This window comes from Geotrypetes seraphini, chromosome 3 (assembly GCF_902459505.1).
Source record: "Geotrypetes seraphini chromosome 3, aGeoSer1.1, whole genome shotgun sequence".
NCBI classification, from domain to species: domain Eukaryota; kingdom Metazoa; phylum Chordata; class Amphibia; order Gymnophiona; family Dermophiidae; genus Geotrypetes; species Geotrypetes seraphini.
Window position 1 is genome coordinate 307,515,043 of NC_047086.1, and position 25,808 is coordinate 307,540,850.

Consider the following 25,808-nt stretch of genomic DNA (forward strand, 5'->3'; position numbering starts at 1 on the left):
TGAATATACTGTGAATTCTTCAAAACCAGAGTCTGGCAATGGCAGTGTAATGGAAAAATGTTATGTTTGTAGATTCCTGATAAAGGCTTCAGCCAAAACACAGCCTGTGTTAGGTTCCAATCTGTGTATTTCTATAATCAAGAGCTGTTTACTTTGAATCCCGTGGTAGATGCATGGAACAGTCTCCCAGAAGAGGTGGTGGAGACAGAGACTGTGTCTGAATTCAAAAGGGCCTAGGATAGGCACGTGGGATCTCTCTGAGAGAGAGAGAGATAATGATTATTGTGGATGGGCAGACTAGATGGGCCATTTGGCCTTTATCTGCCATCATGTTTCTATGTTTTCCACTGCATCTTGTTGCTGTAGAATCTACTTTTAGCTGCACATTTTTTTTATTTTAGCCACATTAAATCCTAGACTGTCATTTTCTGTCTTTGGTTTAATTCTTTAGCTCAGAATGCATATTCTTCTCAATAGGAATATTTTTGACCTGTCAGACTAAAGGCATTATTTTCTGATGATCCCTGCTTCTTTTGGATTAAGAAACCAAAATTTCAATGTCTTCATCTCATCTGCTTTTTGGATGTTTTTCAAGATTTAAGTGGAATTGTGTGCAAATTAACTTAGCAAATATTTAAAACTACAGTTAAATAAATAAATAATTTAACAGCAGTCCAATGTTGCTAGTACATTGTTGTTCTTGAAGTCGAGTAAATAACTGTGGATACAAGATAAAATTCATCATTTCTCCCCTGGTCAGTTCTTATTTATTGATTTTGCCATGCATCTCTTTTTGATACCACTGCTATGGCTTTTCATAAACAACAGGAGGCCCAGAGGCATGTTCTTACTTACTTTCAAATAAATCAGTAACTCCGTGTTTCAAAATAAATCACAAGTAGTTCAAAGTAAGATACAGACATTTAAACCACCTGGCAGAAAGCATTACAGAATAGACTTATTTTGTTTAATCTCTGTCTAGAAGCTGAATTGAAAATTAGTAGCTGCTTTCACTTCTGAGGTTTTTATTCCAATTTTGCTACCATTAACTTTTTTTTTTTAAACATAGTATCTGTTCATAGAAAAACATTAGCTTTAATTACCTTCTTGTTTAGCTTGATTCCCTTTTTTTCATCGTCGCATAAAAGATGTTGATAGTTGCTTGTGTGAAAGAGGAATGGTATGACATATTGAGTGTTGGAATTTTAATTACATAGAAGATGAATTGCACTAAGTCTTCAGTATAACTTCTGTAAGAAGTATAAAAAGTAGGTTAATATAAATGGAATTTAAGTAGTTATAACATTTTCAGTGCTGTCAGTCATAGTCTGTCAGTGTTGTTTAATAAGATGCCAAAGAATAAAGCAGCAGTAATGTTTGTTTTTGGTAGAATGTTTGCATTTTCATCAGATACATTTCTTTTTGGTATTGACATGTCTTAGTTAAACCTTAGTTATTTTTTCCTTTCCATTTGCCTGCCTTTTTATTGCGGCACTTTAGGCTCACTTAAGGCTGATTACTGGCCTCAAAATTGAGGAGTTTAATTTGACCATGAATACTGTCCTAATTTTAACCTTTGAGTATTTGGGTGGGTGAGAGGAGGATGGGAGGATAGTATTAATCTGAATAGGGTAAGGTTATTGGAAAAGTCTATGTTTCTGTGTTTTATTGATTAAGCATTGGGTGGGGGGGGGGGAATAAGATGATTAGTTCTGTACATTTGTAAGTTGTGCTTTTATTGACTTATTATATATTATATATTTGTGTCTTACATTATTGATGTTTGGAAAATCAATAAAGAATTAAAAAAAAAGAAAAGGTATGGTTAACAAGACTAAGAATGTTATAATGCCTCTGTATTGCTCAATGATGCGACCTCACCTTGAGTATTGCGTTCAATTCTGATCTCCTTATCTCAAAAAAGATATAGCGGCAGTGGAAAAAGTTCAAAGAAGAGCGACCAAGATGATAAAGGGAATAGAATTCCTCTCGTATGATTCAAGACTAGAGGGGTTCGAGCTCTTCAGCTTGGAAAAGAGATGGCTGAGGGGAGATAGGATTGAAGTCTACAGAATCCTGAGTAGTGTAGAATGGATACAAGTGGATCGATTTTTTTTTACTGTACCAAGATTTACAAAGACTAGGGGCACTCGATGAAGTTAGAGTAATACTTTAAAAACCAATAGGAGGAAGTATTTTTTCACTTGGAAAATAGTCAAGCTCTAGAATGTGTTGCCAGAGGATGTAGTAAGAGCAGTTATTGTAGCTGACTTTATAAAAGGTTTGGACAAGTTCCTGGAGGAAAAGTCCATAGTCTGCTGTTGACAGACATGGGATGGTAGCATGGAATGCTGCTACTATTTGGGTTATTGCCAGGTATGTGCGACTTGAATTGGCCTCCGCAAAGACGGGATACTGGGCTAAATGGACCATTCATCTGACCCAATAAGGCTATTCGTATGTTCTCATCTAAATAGACTTGGAGTTCCTGTTACTAATAGAGCCATCTCCACTTGGCTAATGGATTGTATCTCCTTTACGTATGCTCAGGCTGGGCTGACGCTGCAAGGCTGTGTGATAGCCCACAGTATAAGGGATATGGATGCCTCAGTAGCTTATTTCCCCTCTACATCTATTGAAGATGTTTGCAAAGTGGCTACTTTGTACTTAAGAACATAAGCAATGCCTCTGCAGGGTCAGGCCTGAGGTCCATCTTGCCTCCGCTCACGCGGCGGCCCAACAGGTCCAGGACCTGTGCAGTAATCCTCTATTTATACCCTTCTAGTCCCTTTTCTCGCAGGAAATTGTCCAATCCTTTCTTAAATCCCAGTACCGTACTCTGCCCTATAACGTCCTCTGGAAACACATTCCAGGTGTCCACCACACGTTGGGTAAAGAAGAACTTCCTGGCATTTGTATTGAATCTGTCCCCTTTCAGCTTTCCGAATGCCCTCTTGTTCTTTTATTTTTTGAAAGTTTGAAGAATCTGTCCCTCTCTACTCTCTCTATGCCCCTCATGATCTTATAAGTCTCAATCATATCCCCTCTAAGTCTCCTCGTCTCCAGGGAAAAGAGACCCAGCTTCTCCAATCTCTCAGTGTATGAAAGGTTTTCCATCCCTTTTATCAGACGTGTCGCTCTTCTCTGAACCCTTTCGAGTAACGCCATATCCTTCTTAAGATACGGCGACCAAAACTGGACGCAGTATTCCAGGTGTGGGCGCAGCATCGCCCGGTACAGCGGCAGGATAACTTCTTTCATCCTGGTTGTAATACCCTTCTTGATTCTAGCATTCTATTTGCTCTCTTAGCAGCCGCTGCGCACTGTGCTGTTGGCTTCATTGACGTGTCCACCATTACCCCCAAGTCCCTCTCTTGGGTACTCTCATTCAGTAACATCCCTCCCATCGTAAAGTTGTACCTCGGGTTTCTGCTTCCCACATGCAATACTTTACATTTCTCAACGTTGAACTTCATTTGCCATTTTGTCGCCCATTCCCCTAGTTTGTTCAAGTTTCTTTGCAATTCCTCACAGTCCTCTTTAGTCCGAGCTCCCCTAAATAGTTTGGTGTTGTCTGCAAATTTTATTATCTCACACTTCGTCCCTGTTTCTAGATCGTTTATGAATATATTAAATAACAGCAGCCCGAGCACCGAGCCCTGCAGAACACCACTCGTAACTCTCCTCCAGTCCGAGTAGTGGCCCTTCATCCCTACCCTCTGCTTCCTACCCGCCAACCACTTTCTGATCCATCTATGTATGTCTCCGTCCACCCCATGGTTCTTCAGTTTCAGGGGTAGTCGTTCATGAGGCATCTTGTCAAAGGCTTTTTGGAAATCAAGGTATATGATGTCTACGGGGTCACCTCTGTCCATCTGTTTGTTAATTCTTTCAAAGAAGTGTAATAAGTTAGTTAGGCACGATCTCCCCCTGCAGAAACCATGTTGGTTGGTTATCAGAAGTTCGTTTCTTTCCAAGTGTTCATCGTTGTTTTCTTTTATCAGTGCTTCTGCCATTTTCCCCGGAACCGAGGTCAGACTCACCGGTCTATAGTTTCCCGGGTCACCTCTTGATCCCTTTTTAAAGATGGGCGTGACGTTGGCTGTCTTCCAATCCTCCGGGATCACATCTGTTTTCAGGGATAGGTTGCATATTTGCTGCAGTAGTTCCGCTATCTCCTCCTTTAGTTCCTTCAGAACCCTTGGATGGATTCCGTCCGGACCCAGGGATTTGTCAATTTTTAGTTTATCTATCTGCCTGCGCACATCTTCAAGGCTCACTTCCATGAATGTTAATTTTTCTGCTTGATTTCCATTGAAGAATTGCTGAGGTTCCGGTATGTTGGTTGTGTCTTCGTTCGTAAATACAGACGAAAAGAACATGTTAAGTTTTGCTGCGACTTCTTTCTCCTCCTTCACTACTCCCTTCCTGTCTCCGTCGTCCAGCGGTCCCACCTCCTCCCTAGCTGGATGTTTCCCTTTAACATATCTGAAGAACGGTTTGAAATTTCGTGCCTCCCTGGCTAACCTCTCTTCATACTCTCTTTTGGCTTTTTGAACCACACGGTGACATTCTTTTTGATACTTCCTGTGCTCTTTCCAGTTCCCCTCAGTTTTGTCCTTTTTCCATTTCCTGAATGAATTTTTCTTATTGCTTATCGCTTCCTTCACTATGAAAGGTTTTCCATCCCTTCACTTTATTCAACTCTTTTTGCTCCCCTTTCTGAATCTGGGGATGTACAGATTTTGCGCCTCGCTCACCATGTCCTTGAAGAAAGACCAGGCATGTTCTACCATCTGCCATTTCTTGGAAGTGTTCCTAAGTTTCTTCCTTACCATTTTCCTCATTGCTTCATAGTTTCCTTTTCTGAAGTTGAAAGTTGTCGCCACGGTTCTCTTTCCTTTTGGTATTCTTGCTTCAACCTTGAACTTGATCATATTATGATCGCTGTTTCCCAATGGTCCCACTACTTCCACTTCCTTTGCAGATCCCATTAACCCATTTAGGATTAGATCCAGAGTGGCATTTCCTCTCTTCGGTTCTCTAACAAGCTGCTCCATGAAGCAATCTTGTGTAGCCTCCAGGAATTCTGTTTCCCTAGCGCATTTTGAGTTTCCAAGACTCCAGTCTATCTCGGGGTAGTTGAAGTCTCCCATAATAACTGTGTACCCGCTTTTGCATTCTTGTTTCATCTCGGCTTCCATTTCTTTATCAATATCTCTGGTTTGCCCGGGTGGACGATAGTATAGGCCCATCTTTATTTCATGTCCCTTTCTACCCGGTATTTTAACCCATAGCGATTCTAGCTTGTTGGTCGTCTCCGCTGTATCTATTCTTGTCGATTGTATGCTTTCTTTTATGTATAGGGCTATTCTACCTCCTTTCTGTCCTGACCTCTCACTACTGTTTAGAGCAAAACTCCAGAAGGAATGATCGGTTTGGGCACACTATCAATTGGGCATTACTATCCATTTAGTTGTGTCTGACCCTTGGATACTCGTTATGCTTCCCTGTTTTCATAGCTTTTTTAAACTGCTTTATATTAATTCCCATGTCATTTTTGATGGTATTCAGCCAATAGGCCTCTAGCCTCCCCTGCTTCCTTTTACCATAGACCATTCCGAGTAGCACCTCCTTTTCTAGTGGATTTGCCTTCATCTCTTGTCCAAAATAAGTCAGTTTCTGTCTGGTAATCTTGCCTTCCAGGAATATCTCTGGGTTTATATACTCAAGAACAACTTTGTTGGTGATCCTAGCTATCCATGGGATTCGTAGAAGTCTTCTGCAGCACCACAGCTCGAAGGCGTCAAATTTTTTTTCTATCTGCTTTTGTGGGTGTCCATGTCTCACAGCCATATGTCAGTCTTTGCTTGATGGTGACTGAGATGTCCTTGCACTTCCATATTTAGTCCATGCTCACCTTGGCTACACGCAGTTCTGCAAAATCTGCTTTCTTCCAGAACACCTCTGGCACCCAAAAGGATTGGTAAATGCTGGATAAATGTAGTTTCTGTTTTCTTGAGTTACCATTAAAAAATATGCCTAACTAATACTATACCCCTTACCATAAACTCTGTATTGACTTGATAGTAATATTGAAATACAGTAAATAAAAGCAAAAAATTCCCCTATCCTAGGTCTAAAATTCCTTTCTGCCTTTTCCGTCTCAGGTTCCAGCCTCCTCCATTCTATCTCTCACTCCAACTGCAGTTTTGTCTCCCTTTCCACCTCCTTTTTCTGGTCTGAGAGCTAGAGGCACTAAAAAAGATCGGTAAGACCGTGTGGGTCTGCTCCGATCTGATTTTTGGCTGATTCAAAAAGAGCGTAGGTTCCTTGTAATCCCTATCTCCGGATCGATTGATCAATGTGAGAGTGGCTGTCATACATGTGCAGAGGTGGCAGGGGAAGCCTGAACAGTTGAGAGGCAGGGGAAGTCCCAAAAGCAGCCTTCTGTTGTTCCAGGCAGGAAACTTTTTTTTTCTTCATCTTTTTCTTTTTTAATGGCCAGAAATGCTATATGTTGATATACTGAACACTAGAATGGCTAGGGCATGCTCCACTGCCCATCACTGTGGCTTTTCTCTGCCTGAAAGCAAGACTTGATCTCTTGTATACAGTATATTCAGTGGCGTACCAAGGGGAGGGCGGTCCACCCCGGGTGCACGGCTTGGGGGGGTACACAGCCGGCCAGGTCCGGGTCCTCCTGCCCTTTCTATCCCCTGGCCCGCCCCGCTGCAATCTTACCTCCCCCCGCTGACAAAAAGTCTTTCCGACGTCAATTCTGACGTCGGAGAGGACTTTCCGGGCCAGCCAGGCAGTGATTGGCTGGCCCGGAACATCCTCTCCGACGTAAGAATTAATGTCAGAAAGACTTCTTGTCGGCGGGGGGAGGTAAGATTGCAGGCATGGACCGGGGGAAAGGAAGGGGAGAGGCGCATTCTTTTTTCCGCGGCAGGGAGGGCAGGATGTAGGCAGGCAAGCTGGCTGGCTTTAGCGCAGCAGGGAGGGAGGGAGATATGTAGGCAGACAAGCAGGCTGGCTTTGGGGATGGACAACATCTGGAAGGCAGTGGGGGGGACATAAGGAGGCACTGGGGACACTAAGGACATGGGAAGGAGGCATTGGGGGCACCATGGACACAGGAAGGAGGCACTGGAGGCACTAAGGACACGGAAATGAGGCACTGGGGGCACCATGGACACGGGAAGGAGGCACTGGGGGCACCAAGGACACGGGAAGGAGGCACTGGGGGCACCATGGACACGGGAAGGAGGCACTGGGGACACTAAGGACATGGGAAGGAAGAAGGGAGGGAATAGAAAGGGACAATTGTTGGGCCTGAGTAAAGAAAGAAATGAAAGAAAGGATACACAGTCAATTAATAGATGTCCCCTTTTGATGAAAAAATAAATGGTCACGTTACCTCTGACTTACTTTCTCTGCAGCAGAGTCGGCAGCCGCACTGAGGTGCAGGAAGGTCCCACGATGACTTGTCTGACGGCTCTGCTCCAGAAGAAGTAAGTTACTTCGGAGGGGGTGGACCTGGCAGACGCAGTCATTGCGAGACTTTGCCACAACTCCCTGCGTCTGCCGGAGCAGAGCCAGCATACGAGTCATCGTGAGACCTTCCAGCATGCGGCTGCTGAGTCCGCTCCAGAGCAAGTACATTGGAGTGGGGTGGACTGGCAGCCGGCAGTTACAGTCATCGTGGGACCTTGCTGCATGAAGGGAGAGAAAGGAGCAGGATTGCTGGAATGGAAGAGTGGTGGAGGGAAAGAAAGGGGGGCAGGGTGGTATGGAAGGGTGGTGCTAATAGAATTGATATACAGAGAAAGGAGAGAGACATAAGGGGGAAGGATATTGGAGGGAAAGAAAGGGGGCAGATGCTGATTGAAGAGGGGTGGATGGCGAGAGAAAGGGCAGACATTGGATGGTAGTGGGGAGCCTATGCTGGATGGAAGTGCAGATGGGAGAGATAAGGGAGCAAATTCAGGAAGGAAATGGGAGGAGAGAAAGAGGGGAGCATTCGCTGGATGGAAGTGGACAGAGAGGAGAAGGTACTAGATGGAACGGTTGGAGAAAGAGGGTACATGATGGAAGGAGGGGATAAATAAAAGGAGGGCACATGATGGGGAGAACAGGATTGAGTTAGGGAAACACTGGAAGGGTGAGGGAAAGAGGTTGCAAGCTTTAGGTAGACAGTAAAAAAGAACATTGATGAGAGGGTAGTAAGAATGTAATCTAGACAGATGCAGAAAATAAATTGAAAAGGAAAATGAGGGAAAAAAAGGGAAAGGGATTGCAGAGGAAAGGTGTGGGAGAGGGAAGGAGAGGAGAGAGATGCCAGACCAATGGTGGTGAAAGGAGAGATGGAAGGGGGAGGCATACAGTTTCTGGAAGGGGCATAGAAGGAGAGAAGATGCCATTATAGGGGAAGAGAGATGGCAGACAGTGGATGGAAGGAAGAGAGTTACAAGAAGATGAGGAAAGCAGAAACCACAGAAGACAAAGGTAGAAAAAATGTTCTATTTATTTATTGCTTTAGGAGACATGTGTCACTGTTTCTGTGGTGCACTGTATGCAGAGTCCAGCTTCTTACTGGTACAATTTAACCTTTGTCTATGTATTTCTATTTTATCCCCTCTTTTACAAAACTGTGGAGCGTTTTTTAGCGCCAGCCGTGGTGGCAGCAGCTCTGATGCTCAGAATTCTATGAGCGTCAGAACTTTTACCACCGTGGCTAAAATCCACACTACAGTTTTGTAAAAGAGGGAGGGGTTAGTTTGTGATGACATATTCCATACTAGGCGAAGGTGTTTTCTGTGTTCTGTGTTTTTTGAAAGACATGGTTTTCTGTTAGGATTGACGGTGTAGGATTGATCTGCACTAGTCTGGCTTGTTTAGTTTTACAGTGGGTGTATTGATGTTGTACTGCTCACTGCAGTATGTAAAATGCTGCCTTTTCCTAGGTACTCATGTGTGACATGTGGCTTGTTACTAAAAATCATGTTTTTCGTACAGATGGAGGGGGGGTGTCAAAAAATGATGGGCCCCGGGTGTCGCATATGCTAGGTATGCCACTGAGTGTATTACTATGGATTGGAGTATGGTTGCTGACTGATACTGTACTATGTTTGTATTTTACAAAGACAGAGCTCAGCTGCTACTTTTCTTCTTGCAGCAAGATTAAATTGAATACTTGAAATCTAAACTTTAAACAAATCTTTTTATCTTTGTGTATTCTTAAATGACATGCATCTGTTTTTGCTGGTATATAAATACAAATCATTCTAATTGGCTGACCTTGAAATAGAATGAAAGTGAGTCTCTGTTAGCATAGCATCATATTCATTGTTTATTTTGTCATTACAGGAACAAACATTAGCCCTTAGGAAGGAAGGGATTGGAGTTGTTCTGGATTCAGAATTGCCTCATCTCATTGGTATTGATGATGACCTACTCAGTACTGGCATTATTTTGTATCATTTGAAGGTAAAGATGGAGTTCTAAAAGTACTTTTCCATTCTATGGTAATACATGTTGGTATTATCTGGATGATTGAATTTGATTTCAATCAATGTTTAGTTATTTTACTTAATTGCTTTTTATCAATTAAAAATGGATACATTTTATATAATGCTAGTCTGTGTTATAATTAATAATTAGTGCAAACTATATAGTTGAAAAAGTCTATAAAGATGAGAAAGTAGAAATCAACACATAATACAAGGGCTGGTTACTGCTAAGACCCCCTGGTAATTTTCTCAGCGTGGTATTGAATGCAATTGACCCTCAGAAATGCCACCAGCCACTCAAATATGTTTCATAGTGGTTGGATTTATACATTATATCCTCTCCGGGCCATTTTTGTTTTGTTTTTAAATTTGTAAATATCTTAGTTTTTCATAAAGTGCAACAGTGCCAAAGTAAAACTTATTATAGATAAGAGCTAATACTTAGCTGGTCCATTCTAAGGGATACTATCACCAACATGTTTCACCCAACACGGGTTTCATCAGGGCTGTGATCCTTCAATTAGAATATGTTTCCCACGACACGATAGGTTTATATTCACAAATTTAAAAACAAAACAAAAATGTCCCGGTGAGGATATAATGTATAAATCCAACCACTATGAAACATATTTGAGTGGCTGGTGGCATTTCTGAGGGTCAATTGCATTCAATACCACGCTGGGAAAATTACCAGGGGGGTATTAGCAGTGACCAGCCCTTGTATTATGTGATAATTAATAATTAGACACACACATAATGCAAATTCAAAGATCAACTAATAAACACATATAGGATCTGATTTACTATTTTTCTCTCCTTCTTTGTTTTACTTTTAATGCAGATTAGTGCCACCAAAGCTTGGAATAGAGCAATATTACTTTGTATTGTTTATTGCTGGATTTGATTAAATGTTTAAAGAACATTGTTTTTTCACTTTCGTTGCATTTGCCTCACTGTTGTACTTTTTAGTTTATCAAAAAGTGCATTAGCATATAATACGATTCAAAACATGCAGACACATGTAAAGCACCTTAATATATCAATCAATTAATGCAGCTTGCAGTAAACTTCTCAATTTACATTATTCATAGAAAAACATCAGCTTTGAGCTGGTGGTGTATTTCCTCCTGGAAGTATTAGGCTGTTGACTCCCAGTACAAGGATACCATTAGCAATCAGCCTTTCATCACTCTGTACCCGGAAACTAATTGGGCAAGAACAACTGAGGATTATTCTTGTTCTAGCTATGAGACACCAGAGAAACCCCCCCTCCCTCCTGCTGAGGAGGACTTTGGTAGGGGTGGCAGTGGAACTTGACTGCAAGGAAGGGGAGTTTGGGATTTTAACACCTTTTAAGATGCCCACAGGATAAAATAATGCAGCTTACGAGCTTGATAGCAAATTACATTCATGTGCTGTAGAGATCACTAAACTGGAGTACTGAGTTACTACACATTAGTGACTTCCCTGATAAATTAAGGTGCAGTAAAATGTAATTTTATTATGTTTTCTAATTTATTTTAAGTTCTTATATACCACCTAAAAAACTGGAAGCTATCAAAGTGGAAGACATTCAGGTACATAAGATATTTTTCCCTCACTTGAGGGCTCATAGTCTAAGATTATACTTGAGGCAATGGAGAAAGAAGTGAATTGCCCAAGATCACAAGGAGCCATCAGTAGGCGTTGAACTGGGTTCTCAACCCATTGTTGTAGCCATTGGGCTACTCCTCTACTTCATTTTGCTGCAGCTTAGTAACTACAGCCTCTAATTTTGTTCATTCCTCCTTCCCTCTGTAGAAACCATCCAGTCCCCATCTATATTTCCATTTCTAGTGCAATAGGTGTATCATTCTGGATGGATGGGTAATATCCCAGTGCTCGCAAGTCATGTAGAAGGAATCCACTCCAGCTGTTAAATCCCTTCTCCTTCACCAGAGGATTCTGTTGCCCCATGCCATCCTTTTTACCAAAGGTTGTTTCATCATTGCATGTCAAATAGGAAGTCAGACTGCCAGTGTTCCAATCCACAGCCTCCAAGAGGGACTTGGTTCTGAAAAAGTTGGATGTGAGAAAAGAAATTCTTCGATATCTTGAGGTCACTAACAAGTTCAGGCTATCTGATTATCTTTTTGTGCTAACTAGTCAGGCTGGACACAGCGTACTGGCTTCCAAGACCACAATGTCCAGATGGATCCATAGGCCATTTTGTCAGCATATATTGTCTGTGGAAAACAATCACCAGTCTCCATAGAGGTGCATTCAACTAGAAGTGTGGCTTCTTCGTGGGCAGAAGTTCAGGTGGTTTCCCTCAAGGAGGTTTGTAGGGCAGTGACTTAGTCCACTCTACATACATTTTCCAAGTTTTATAGAGTGGATGTAGCAGCAAGGGCAAATTCTGCCTTTGGGTCCTCAGTGTTACAAGCCAGCACAGTGGTCCCACCCTAGTTTTCTGGGACTTCTTTTGCATGTCCCGTCCATCCAGAATGACACACCTATTGCACTAGAAAAATAGATTAGGTTCATACCTTGCTAATATCTTTTCTAGTAGATAGGTGTGCCATTCTGGACCCCCGCTCTGTCAGTTATTTCCTGCGCCTGCCTACTGTCTCAATCGGAAAGTTTGTATCTTGTACTTGGAGAGACTTCCCAGGAAAGACTTGGGAGTTCTGATCAAAAAACCAATGAAGCTGTCTGCACAATGCGTGGCGGCAGCAAAAAGGGCAAACAGAATGCTAGGAATGATAAAGAAGGGGATCATGAACAGAAGGTTATCTTGCCGCTGTACCGGTCCATGGTGCGTCCTCACCTGGAGTACTGCGTCCAGCACTGGTGGCCGTACATGAAGGACACGGTACTACTCGAAAGGGTCCGGAGAAGAGCGACTAAAATTGTTAAGAGGCTGGAGGAGTTGCCATACAGTGAGAGATTGAAGAAACTGGGCCTCTTCTCCCTTGAAAAGAGAAGACTGAGAGGAGACATGATCGAAACATTCAAAATACTGAAGGGAATAGACTTAATAGATAAGGACAGGTTGTTCATCCTCTCCAAGGTAGGGAGAACGAGAGGGAACACTCTAAAGTTAAAAGGAGATAGATTCCGTACAACCGTAAGGAAGTTCTTCTTCACCCAGAGAGTGGTGGAGAGCTGGAACGCTCTTCCGGAGTCTGTTAAAGGAGAAAACACCCTCCAGGGTTTCAAGACTAAGCTGGACAAGTTCCTGCTAAACTGGGATGTACGCAGGTGAGGCTGGACTCATTTAGAGCACTGGTCTTTGACCTGGGGGCCGCTGCATGAGCGGACTGCTGGGCACAATGGACCACTGGTCTGACCCAGCAGCGGCAACTCTTATCTTCTTATGTATCCTAACTTGAAATTTGGATGTCAGTCAGACCTTAAGGGTATAAAGAATTGACTATTGCTGTAACACATTGGAGTATTAAAGGTTTCTGTTTGGCATGTTTGTTTTGCTATTTTGATTGTTCAGTGGCAATGTTTTAACATGTTGTAGTTTGGGGAATCTCCCCGTACTTCTTCACATGTGTTTTTATATGATGCTATCAGCTGCTTTGGTACAAACTGAAGGGGGCAGCAGAGCCCTCTGGTGAAGGAGGAGGGATTCAAAAACTGGAGTGGATTCCTTCTGACCACCTTGAGAGCACTGGGATATTACCTGTCCATAAAGAATGACACACGTATCTACTAGAAAATATATTAACAAGGTAAGAACCTAATCTCTTTTTTATGTTTTATTTTGGACTCTTACCTCCATCACATTTTTTGTTCTGTTCTCCTTTTTCAGTTGCTTTTTCTTTAATCTTTTTCTAGTTCCTCATCTGCTATTTTTTTTAGTAATATAAATCAGTGTATATATTTTATTTATTGCAAGATTTATAATCTACCCTCAAAGCCCAATCCAGAGCGACCAAAAGCAATGTATAAAAATAAAAATCACAAAACACATGAGTACTTAAACATCTAGCAACAAAACAATAAGCTTTAATTCTACATTTTGCTTAACAAATGTTAAACTAATCTGACTAGAAAAATCTTTGATAGTTTAATATTGTTGAAAGCTAATATTTGTTTTCTGTTCAGGAAGGTCAAACACATGTTGGCAGAGAAGATGCTGCAACAGAACAAGATATTGGTAAGTGTATGAATTGCATCTTACATCAGAAATGCATCTGGGGGGAAGTTATCAAGTGCAATGTGAGCCTAGGAGGTGGGTGGGCATAGGCCTCAGGTCTATGAGCAAAATGTAGCTGTGGAAACTCTCTAAAGGTGTCCTAAAGTCAGTATATTCTGTGCAGAAATACATGTTTCAAGTCGGAAGCTGACCCAAGTAGAGAGAAATGATAGATAACAGCTGGATAGAAGTGAATGTAGATTTAACAGGGAAAAGTGTGTAAGTTGGTTAAGCACATAAGCAGTGCCTCCGCTGGGTCAGACCAGAGGTCCATCGTGCCCAGCAGTCCGCACACGCGGTGGCCCAACAGGTCCAGGACCTGTGCAGTAATCCTCTATCTATATCCCTCTATCCCCTTTTCCAGCAGGAAATTGTCCAATCCTTTCTTGAACCCCAGTACTGTACTCTGCCCTATTACGTCCTCTGGAAGCGCATTCCAGGTGTCCACCACACGTTGGGTAAAGAAGAACTTCCTAGCATTCGTTTTGAATCTGTCCCCTTTCAACTTTTCTGAGTGCCCTCTTGTTATTTTATTATTCGAAAGTTTGAAGAATCTGTCCCTCTCTACTCTCTCTATGCCTTTCATGATCTTGTAAGTCTCTATCATATCCCCTCTAAGTTCCTAGAGTCTGTGTTTCAGTGGCTAGCAGATTTGCCAAGGAGCCTAGAAAGTAATTAGAGTGTAAATGAGAGAGGTTTGTAAGAGTGCCAGCAACATTTTACAAATGCATACAAATTAAACCGTTCTTAGAAAAATTATACATACTTGCAGAAATACATGTTTCAAGTCAGAAGCTGACCCAAATAGAGAGAGATGATGTATACAGCTGGATAGAAATGAATGTAGATTTATTTATTGTGAACCTTTCTTCTCTTTTCTATGCATTATAGTTCTTCATGGCCTTGATTTAGAAAGTGAACATTGTATCTTTGAAAATGTCAATGGAACAGTGATCTTAATACCTCTGAATGAAGCCCAGTGTTCTGTGAATGGAGTACAAATGGTGGAAGCAGCACAACTTAACCAAGGTATCTGTTCTGATGTTTTAAACCAAGTAATTTGGTATTGTTAATACAATACTGTAGTTACAAATTTTCACAGAGAGAGAATACTATTTTGACCACACTGAAATAACTGTGAAAATATCTGTCTTATCGATTGAGATGTGACCTGTTGAGTGAAAAGGTACCAAAAGTGGAATTACAAATAAGAGATAAAGGCTATAAAAGTTTGAAGGAGTAATTTTAGGCAACTGTCATTATAGAATGTTTTGTGTATTATAGGGTCAAAATTAGTCAAATTTGAACTGTAGCTTCCTATGGATTACAAAGATAGAGATGTTTTACGTTTGCTATTTTGTAGGGTCCTTTTATTAAGGTGCACTAATGGATTTGGCCCATTTTATACTTCTGGCTTCTTTGCATTAGCACACTTTAATAATAATGGGACCTTTAATAAATTAGTCCATAGCTGAGGCTAAAATTTAGCAGTTATGCAGTTGATATCCCTCTATCTAACTCCCCCTTTTTTACAAAACCGTGCTAGCGGCTGCCATGCGGCAACAGCACAAAGGCCAATAATTCAGGGAAAAATGCTTGAGATCCGAATAAATTCATGTAAACCATTCTGAGCTCCCTTAGGAGAACGGTATAGAAAATTGAATGAATGAATAAATAAATAAATAATTCCCAGTGGGCTTCAATGTGATTACTGTGAGCCATTACACTAATCAGTATAGTAAGAGGTGGGGGATAAGTCACATACCACCAAAATTATATACAGGATAAGAAGGAACATACCCCACATTTTAACAGTGGAGTTAAATAACTAGGCATATGTCATGTTGTAGTTCAGTGTTTCTCAACTCAGTCCTGGAGTACCCCCTTTCCAATTAAGTTTTCAGGATATCCAAATTGAATTTGCATAAACTTGATTTACATACACTGCCTCCATTATATGCAAATTTATTTCATGCATATTCATTAAAGATATCTTGAAAACCTGACTGGCTAGGGCAGGGGTAGGCAATTCCGGTCCTCGAGAGCTGGAGCCAGTTCAGGTTTTCAGGATATCCTCAATGAATATGTATGAGATGGATTTGCATGCACTGCCTCCTTGAGATGCAAATCTAGCTCATGCATACCTCCATCCACTTGCATCAGTGGCATATTAACCTTGAGTCTATTTGATGTATGTCTTCTGTCATTTTAGCATGCATCGCCTTATCTGGCATCCACACTTTGACGACTGTGGCACTTTCTATACTACTTGATGGTGTTGGTGCCTCCTTTTCATGCATCGATGTGCATCGGTACCAATCCATGTTAAGTGTAGCATATCCAACAATGGTACCTACTCCAGGTCTTCCTGCATCGTAGCATCAATGATCATCGAGCCTTAATGCAATATTTTCCTGCAGTAGCAGATTTTTCTTCAGTACTGTGGTGAACATCATTGAGGAATACTTCCACATCGGCATCGGTGCTCTCCTTCTGTGCAGGTTGTAGTATCCTACTGGGCGTGAATCCTCTTTGAGGTCTCTCACCTACTCAGTCTCACGTATCGGTGCAGGATATTGGTTCCAGGGTCAATGACTTTATACACACTGCTTTGCATCATTTACATTAACTATGATCTACTTACTCTTGACAGAGCATCACATCAGCTGCAGTTTGGAGAAATGTTTATCTTCAACGGAGCGGTACTGAAGACATCGGGGAGTATCATCGTTCTCCCCTTTACGTTCATACACATTGCTCTGCTTTGCATCGACTTGGAGTGTCCTGCTGCTTTCATAAGATATTGATGCGGTTGGCGATCATTGGAGCCTCGATCACCAGCGAAACACCAATGTTCTTTGCATCGAGGTACCGAAGATCTTCATTGGAGCACCAAAAATTTTTTTATCAAAAATACAGCTTAAATTTGAACTCACTCTTGGCCATTGAACAGCATTCCAGGTCTAGTTTCTTAATTTCTAACAGTCTTTGAACTTTATTTTTCTATGGACTCCGCTGTGCAGACTCACATAAGAAGGGAATTTGATGGGGGTTTTTTACAGGTGGCATTGCTGCTTATCTTGGAGCATCAGTCTAGGTCCAAAAGGCATCAACATTCTTGTTCCCATTGATGGTGATCTTCCTTCTAGTACTTCGATCATCTTCGAAGCACAGGCGCCCTTCTTTACATCGAGAATATGCATCGACATTGATGGTGGTATATCAAATCATTAATAAACTTGAAACTTAATTAATAAACTTTTTTCATCTGGATACCGTGAGGCTTCATCTACTTCTCAGAAATCATCTTAGTCTTTTTGACCTGCTTCTAGAGACTGCTTTTTCAGTACCGGGCCTACCTAAGCATATCATTTTGAGGCTACAAGGTAATGAATCCAGTTTTCTATTGAGGCATCAATCCATGTTGCAACTGCCTTTCCGTACTACTTCAGGAATCTACCACCTGTAAGGTGGATTTTTCTTGTTGTCTGGACACTTGAACATGAAAACACATGGATCTTTTCTACACATCAGAAGAACTTGTTGGGGAATGTAACATGGGTGTAGAGCCTGTTAAGTTAGATTCCCTACCATGTTAAAAATGTAAGAAGAGAAGGAGTGTCTGCTTTTGTGCTTCTACACTCTCAGGTGGATTGCTTTCTTTCTGAACATTCTGTTTCTCCATATTAACCAATGACGCTGAATGGTTCACTGCTTTATCCTCTTAAGCAGGATCAACCAGGTTTTTTACTGAATCACGTCCCCTACAGTACTTTACAGAATGCTCATACAATTACTTTGAACTATCTTTCCCTACACGTGTTTCTTCTATGGTTTAATGGGCATTATCCACAACAATTTTTACTCCATCTCCTTTTTTCATTCTAAAGGAACCCAGAGGCTTGGGAGTGGCTGTAGGGGAGGAGGAGGCCACTACATCATTTTTAGGATGTTTTTAATTTTATTCCATTACTCTAGTTTATCTCAAACAGAGGAACCGAAGGTTTCATGTACTTGGTCTAAAGTTAGAAGGTTGTACGTTCGAGCATCAGTGTGCACTACCCAAATAGATTAAGATTATAATTCTAAACCTATTCCTGCTCTGCATTCTACACAGGTCACATTCCTATCTTTCCATTTCATTTTCACTCTCTAGGTAGAGTAAATGGATATGCTTGGGTGCAATGAGCTTATGCAAGTTTTTATAGCATCGCATAGTACCAATGGGTATCGTTCCAGTACTGAAACTAAGCCATACCTTTGTCTCAGATCATTGGGTTTTATATTGATCTTCTTTGCAGTATGCTGGGATTTCATCTAACTTCATTTACATGTTGTGACCTCTAGACTATTCCTAGGTCACCTCCTTTTTATCTTTCTTACTGATAATATATTTGTTCCTGCTAACGTAAGACTCATTTTTCAGTTTTCTTTATTCTTCATGAGAAGACTCAGAATCCCTTCATGGTGGCACTGAAAGTCTTTAAACTTGATCCACTATTGGAATCATTCTAAATGACCTGGAGGTCATTTTGCTTTTACCTAGAGAAAAAGAGTTGAGGCTGCTGCAGACGGATAGAGTGGTTAATATGTTTGATTTTTTTTCTACCATTATGCTTCTATATTTCTATAGGAAATATCATGGTGTTCATTTCATCCTTCAGTGGGTTTGGGTGCGAGAAACGTTCTTGCACATTTCTCTGAATTCTATTTTTAAAATTCACTCACAAGTCCTTATTCTGAGTCTACATTGTTTTCTGGCTGGACTTCTGGTATTACACATCTGCTCTAGCAATTTTAATTCTCCTCATTTTATTATTCTCTATTGGGTATTTTTCTGTGCAACACTGAGGTTTTTGCCATACAATACCATACTGATTCTTGTATCCCGTGATTTTTGGCCTTAAAAAATATTACCATGTAAGCCCTTATTATTTAAAGCTTCATTGGTTGCCATTTGAGGCTAGAGTTTTGTTGAAATTTGGCTGTATCTGTTTGAATGTTTTATTCGGACTGACTCCAGCCTACCTCTCTTCCCAGTTTGAATTTTACAATTCAAATAAGAATACACGAAAAACTTACTGGTTTATGTTTCCATTGGTAAAAGCATGTCGTTACAAGAGATTCTTAGGAAAAACTTTTGCATTTCAGGCTAGTGCAATGAATTCATGTTGGAATACTCTTATTCCCCGAGCTCAGTTTTGTTATTTATTTAGAAAAATTCTTAAAACTTACTTGTTTGATAAATATGATTTAATTGCCATTTTTGTATTTTCTGAGAAATATTTGATATGCTTTGTATGTAATTCACTGTTTGTACAGTTTCTTCTTGTTGTTAACTGCCTTGAACTCATGATTTGGTGCAGGGGTCTCAAAGTCCCTCCTTGAGGGCCGCAATCCAGTCCGGTTTTCAGGATTTCCCCAATTAATATGCATGAGATCTATGTGCATGCACTGCTTTCAATAAATATTCATTGGGGAAATCCTGAAAACCCGACTGGATTAAGGCCCTCAAGGAGGGACTTTGAAATCCTTTGGCGGTATATAAGAATAAATTATTATTATTATTATTATTATTATTATTATTATTATGCTGTTCAAATTTTATACTTCATAGCATCGGATTTTCTTTCCTTTTGAGGATAGTTCTTCCTTTTTATCCTCTAAGGGCTCCTTTTATCAAGCCGCGCTAGCGGGGTTAACGCGCACAACTTTTCATCACACGTTTAACCCCACGCTGGCCTAAAAATTACCGCCTGCTTAAGGGAAGCGTTAGCGGTTAGCATGGCCGGTGTTTTAATGCATGGTATTATGTGCGTTAAACAACTAGCGCGTCTTGAGGAGCCCTAAGGCTATTCTTTTCACGAGAATCATGCTTTTGAAATTTCTTGCCCTGTTTTTTTTTTGTGTCTACTCTGGGACATGACTTGTTTCAACTGCTCATTTGCTTTGCTGCTCCTTATGGGTGCATGTGAGAATATGCTGTCTGCTTGTCTAAGGATAAAATTCAGTTACTTATTGTAACAGGTGTTATCTTGAGACAGCAGACAGATATTCTCACATACCTTCCCACCTCCCCTGGTTGACTTCTTAGCTTGTTTACAGAGCTTAGGTGCCGCGAGCTAGCATTGGGCGGAAGACACTCGCGCATAAGTGGTGCATGCAGTCTAAAAGCTTACAAAAGCTTAAAGTGATATTTCACTTTTCACTGTCCATGCCAGGGCTCCATGAATGATGTCATCCACATGTGAGAATATTACATTACATTAGTGATTTCTATTCCGCCAATACCTTGCGGTTCAAGGCGGATTACATAAAAGTTTTCAGAGATTACATAAAAGTTTACAGGAATAGCATAAGAGATGTCATAAGAATTACATAAGAATTACCAAAGAGTTGTCGAGATCTTAAGGTGATAAATGCTGGGTAAGAGAGGGAAGTGACGTCACCGAGGCGAATGGACGCTTGATTTGTGAGCTCCGTTCGGGACCCGAGCTTATTCTTCCCCCGGGCTGTGCAATTGTGCTGGAACGTGGTTTGCCTGTGGGTTTGCGTGTGGGAGGTGGGTGTGGAGGAGATGGCGACCCGAAGAAAGCACCCCTGTGACAAGCCGGGCCAGCGCACTTTAGAGCAGGTGCTGAGTCACAGCGCACGTGGCGCCGACGGCCTGGTGACCAGCGGGAGTGAAGCAGCGATTTTGGAGCGCAGCATCACAGCAGTGGCAGATATGCTACATGAGCCGGCCCCAGCGCTTTCTTCCCCGGACCCGCTGACCAAAGCGGATATGCAGCAATGGATTGCAGAGGTGAAATCTGAGATCTCTGCTGTGGCGGTGCAGGTTAGGGAGGCAGTGCAAGAGCTCCGTACGGATCTGGTGGAGGTGGGCACACGGGTGGAGGTGGTGGAGATACGCCTGGATACGTGTGAGGAGAGTGTGTCGGGTGTGCAACGGACCTTGGAGAGTGTGGCTGCTGATCATCAATCTTTGCTGGACAAAGTGGAAGATTTGGAGAATCGTACCCGGCGCAATAATTTGAGGGTACGGGGGCTTCCTGAGCTGCCGGAGTATAAGGATGTCCGCTCCACAACTCTGAAATTGCTCCGCTGGCTGCTTCAGACCGAGACTTTGGAACCAGGGATAGAGCGGGCGCATAGGGCCTTGGGCCCGCGTGCTACGGACCAACCTAAGGACATTGTGATGTGCCTTCAAAGCTTTGTGATTAAAGAGCAGGTCCTTAGGAGAGCCCGGGAGTTGGGCACGGTGACCTGGGAAGGACATCGGCTGGAATTCTACCAGGACCTCGCGGCCAGCACCTTGTAAAAGCGTCGTGCCTTCCGGGAGGTGACCAGGGCTCTACAGCGCAGCAACTTGCGGTATCGCTGGACCTTCCCCTTTGGAGTGGTGATCACCATTAATGGAGTCCATTCCAAGGTTTCTTCAGTGCGTGATGCTCGTTCCCTGCTGCAGAAGGAGGGGATTGAGGTCCCTGATGACTCCGGCCCGGTGCCTGGGGGTGCCTCGGGTGGGGGGTCAAGGCCCTCCCCCTTTTCGATGGCAGAGAGTGGAGCGTGGATCCCGAGGTGGTCGTGGCGGGGGTCCCCCACCCTCGGGGGCTGCATCCTCTTCTGCCGGCCCTTCCTGAGGGCCGGTGGGCTGTGACTCCTGGCTTTGGACTGGGTTGCTTGGTTGGTTTTTGGACCCTCCTTTCCTTGGTGGGGACTTTTTGGCTCTGATCCCCTGTTCTGGGTGGTCTCTGTTCCTTCCTCAGGAATTAAGTGGGGCTGTTTCTCCCTGTGTTTTTGCTGGGTATGAGTTTGTTCTGCTGTGATTGTTTTTGGTGGTTGGGGAACAGGGGGTTTTGGGGGAGGTGGTTTTCTGGTTGGGGAAATGTGGTTTCTGAGCTCTGATACATGTTCTTAGGGAATGTCAGGGGTGGAAGTGGTTGAATGTGTAATGGGCACTGGGGATTGTTTACTTCCTTATATGTTAGTAAGAGGTTTCGAGGATCTCACTATGGGGGCGGAGGGGTGGGGGGAGTGGGGAGGGTGAGGGTGGGGGGAGAGGGAGCAGACCCTTTTTGTGGTTGTATTTTGCTGCTGTTTTCTCATTTGGTTTATGGCAGGGTTCAAATTAGTCTCTTACAATATCAGGGGTCTCAACTCACCCTATAAGCGACGGGCCTTTTATAGGGAGTTACTACGTTTGTGCACTGGGGTTTGTTTTGTCCAGGAAACCCATTTGTTGGGTGTCCATGAGCATCTTGTCAAAGATTCTAGATTCCCGCAAGCCTTTTGGGCCTCCCGGGCAAGTAGTACTAAGAAGGGAGGGGTGGGTATCCTTATTGGTAAAGGGATCAGTTGTGAGGTCAGAAGGGTGGTCAGGGACCCGCAGGGCCGGTATCTCATGCTTGAGGCCCTCATAGAGGGGTGTTTGTACACTTTAGTGAATATTTATGCTCCCAATGAGGGTCAGGGTATCTTTTTTCGGGAGTTGGTGTCTAAAATACTCCATTTCAAAGGGGGCTCCTTGATATTGGGTGGGGATTTCAATCTCACTGCTACCCCGACTCGGGCAGTGCGGGCTGTTATGGACGGCGGGATCGCCAGTTGTTGAGGGAGGCCCTTCAGGCCCTGAATGTGGTTGATGGATGGCGTTGGTTGCATCCGATGACTAGGTATTTCACTTATTTCTCTAGGACGCACGTCTCCTACTCTAGGATAGACTATATCTTGGTGGAGCGGGGGCTGCTCCGCTGGGTGGACCAGGCGGGGATTGAGCCTGTCACTTGGTCGGACCATGCACCTGTCTGGGTACGGCTGGCTGGTGAGGGGGGTGGCTTGGGAAGGAAGTTTTGGCGCTTTAATGATAGTTTGTTGGATGATCCTGAGGTGGTTGTTCAGATCGAGGGGTGGTTGCGGGAATATCTGGATCTGAACTTGGAGTGTGGGGCTTCCTTGGAGGCTGTTTGGGAGGGGTTAAAAGCCTCGCTTCGGGGTAGATTGATCGCTTTGGCTTCCGCTCGACAGCGGAAACGTAGGGAGGTGACTGCTCAGTTGTTGCGTCGGATAGGCCGTCTGGAGGGGATGCATAAACGGCGACCGTGGGATGTGGGATTGGGCGGGCAGTTGCAACAGGCCAGGCAGGATCTGCAGGAGCTGGAGTTGGAACGTTTGCGCCTCAATCTGCAACTTTTGCAACAAAAGTTTTTTGAATTCTCTAATAAGGCTAGCAGACTGATGGCTCACCAATTGAAAGTACGCCAAACGCGTAATCAAATTCTTTCGATTAGAGTGTCTTCTGGGGAGCTCCTGCGGAAAGAGGATGATATTCGAGCGCGCTTTGTGGAGTTTTATTCCCGCCTCTACTCTCCAGAGGAGGGAGCGTCCTCCCAGGAACGGGCGGCCTATGTGACCTCGGCGTTAATGCCTAGGATTGCGGAGGGGGATGTTGAGCGCCTTGAGCGCCCGCTTACGTTGATTGAGGCTCGCGGGGCCTTGCGTTCTATGAAAGTAGGGAAATCGCCTGGTTTGGACGGCTTTACGGTTCGGTATTATAAAAGATTTCAGGATTTGTTGCTGCCTCCCCTTTTACGATTTCTTAACTCCTTGGGCAGTGATAGTGTGTTACCCTATTTCATGCGCTTGATGGGGGTCACGGTGTTAGCTAAGGCAGGGAAGGATCCTTCGCAATGTGCCTCCTATCGTCCGATCTCTTTATTGGGAGTGGATACTAAAATATTCATGCGGATTTTGGCGGATCACCTGATGAGTTGGGTCCCCCGTTTGATTCATCCAGACCAATCGGGCTTTGTGGTTGGTCGACAGGTGGGCGATAATGTAAGGCGGGTCTATAACCTGTTGGAAAAGGCTCGGGGAGCGGCAGAGGAGGCAGTCTTTTTGTCTAACGATGCCGAGAAGGCCTTCGATAGGGTCTCCTGGCCGTTCTTGTTTAGGGTCTTGGAGTCTATTGGTTTGGGATCGCGGATGCGGGAATGGATACGTATTCTATATACTTGCCCGCTTAGCAGTATTAAAGTTAATGGGGGCTATTCGGATACTTTCACTCTGGCTTGGGGTACGCGGCAGGGTTGCCCCCTTTCACCGCTCCTGTTTGCTTTGACAGTGGAACCTTTAGCTCAACAGATTCAGGCCAATGGGGACGTTAGAGGGATATCGTTACCGGGGGGAAACTATAAGCTGACCCTTTTTGCTGATGATCTCCTCTTTACAGTTGAGGATCCAGAACTCTCCCTGGCTACCATTTTGCGGGAGTTGGCCGCTTTTGAGGTGGTGTCGGGCTTTCATGTTAATGCAGGGAAATCTGAGCTGCTTAATGTTAATTTGTCCCCTGATCGGGTGGATTCTCTGCGGCGATGCTTTCCTTTTCGGTGGGTTACTGATTCCTTGCGCTATCTTGGGGTTTATTTTGGCCCGCCGGCTACTAGTCTCTATGATCTTAATTATCCCCCGCTTTTTCGTCGCATTCGACGGGATTTGGATAGTTGGCGGGATCAGTACTTCTCTTGGTTGGGTAGGGTGGAGATTGTGAAAATGATCTTACCCCGTCTATTATTCTTGTTCCAGGTCCTGCCCCTTTGGGTGAGTAGACCGACATTTGAGGGGATACAACGGCACATTTTTCATTTCATCTGGGCGGGATGCCGGTCGAGGGTGTGTAGGAAGGTTCTATATTTGGGGCGGACGGCGGGGGGGGCTGGCGGTTCCTAATGTGTTGAAGTACTACCAAGCCGCGCAGTTGCGCGCCCTTTTGGAGTGGCGGACGCAGGATCCGAAACCGTGGGTTGTGATTGAACAGGACTTGACTGACGGAGTCCCTTTGTTACATCGTCCCTGGCTGCCTGGGAGGTTACGGACCGGAGGAGGTCCGTCCTCGGTGGTCACCGCTTTGCGGATCTGGACTACGGTCTGGAGGGGCTTGCTGTCGGGTAGGCGGTATTCTTGGTATACTCCGTTGCGGCATAATCCTGAATTTGAACCTGGGAGCGGGGCCGAGTAGTTTGGGAGTTGGGAGCGCCGGGGACTGGTTTGTTTGGATCAATTGTGGGATCCAGTTTTGAGGCGTATACGGCCCTTTGCGGAACTCCAGCACCGGTATGATTTACCTCCTCGAGATCTTTTCTATTATTTGCAGGCGCTCCATTATCTTCAGACGTCCGGAGTGGTGGGGGATCTCCGGGGTGGTCGGACGCCTTTTGAACTTTTGCTGGGCCCAGTCCTCCGGAAGGGTACTCTGTCGGCTTTGTATCGCTGCCTTAATGTTCGGGGAACTGCGCCCCTGCCTTATATCATAGCTTGGGAGAGGGATTGGGGGTCTGTTATTCCTTTGGAAACTTGGGAGGATATATGGAGAGAGGTGTCTTCTGCAGGTATTGCAGCCTTGCTGGTTGAAAACAGTTATAAGGTACTTTTTAGGTGGTACTACACTCCTCAGACTTTGGCTAGGTGGCGAGGGGATGTGAGGGGTCTCTGTTGGCGGGGCTGTGGGGAGGTGGGAAATTATCTTCATATGTGGTGGGACTGTAGGGGGGTGAGAGATTTTTGGGATGAGGTCTTTCGACATGTTTCTCAGATTCTTGGCAGGCCGATCCAGGCAGACTGGAGACATGCTCTCTTATTTTGGCATCAATTGGATCTGGATAGGGGAGCTGTACTGTTTTGCAAGTTGGTGTTTACTGCTGCCAGATTGGTCTTAGCCTCCTCCTGGAATCAGGTTCAGCCTCTCACACGGCACATGGTGGAGCGGCGCCTGTTGACCTGGCAGCTTCTCTACAGACTTACTGCTTTGCACCATGGGCAACGACATGGATATGCATCTATCTGGCGCCGCTTCAGGGCGTCTGTATTGTAGGGCTCCCTGGTGGGGGTTCAGCTGGGAGTTGGGTCTGAGCTCGGGTGGGTTGTGGCCCTTATTGCTGGTGGTTGGTATGGTGTAACTCTGCGTGTTTCTATTTTGAGCTTTCTGTCCTTTCTGTCAGTCTGAGGTATGGGATGTGGGATTTGTTGATAGGGGAAGGGGTGGGGGGTCTTTTCTGCTGCTGTGGGGTGTGGTGGGTTTTTGCATTGGGGGTTTTAGGGTGGTCTCA

General features: G+C 43.8%; 1 protein-coding gene across 7 annotated transcripts in view; it reads left to right on the forward strand.

Moving 5' to 3' along the window:
* KIF16B (kinesin family member 16B) overlaps positions 1 to 25,808 on the forward strand; it is a 309,438-nt gene that overhangs the window by 103,016 nt on the left and 180,614 nt on the right. For all 7 annotated transcript variants that reach the window (XM_033936633.1, XM_033936634.1, XM_033936636.1 and 4 more), the window contains 3 exons: positions 9,373 to 9,492; positions 13,614 to 13,665; positions 14,596 to 14,733. In XM_033936633.1, coding sequence (XP_033792524.1) covers positions 9,373 to 9,492; positions 13,614 to 13,665; positions 14,596 to 14,733 — 310 coding nt within the window. The remainder of the gene's footprint in view (positions 1 to 9,372; positions 9,493 to 13,613; positions 13,666 to 14,595; positions 14,734 to 25,808) is intronic.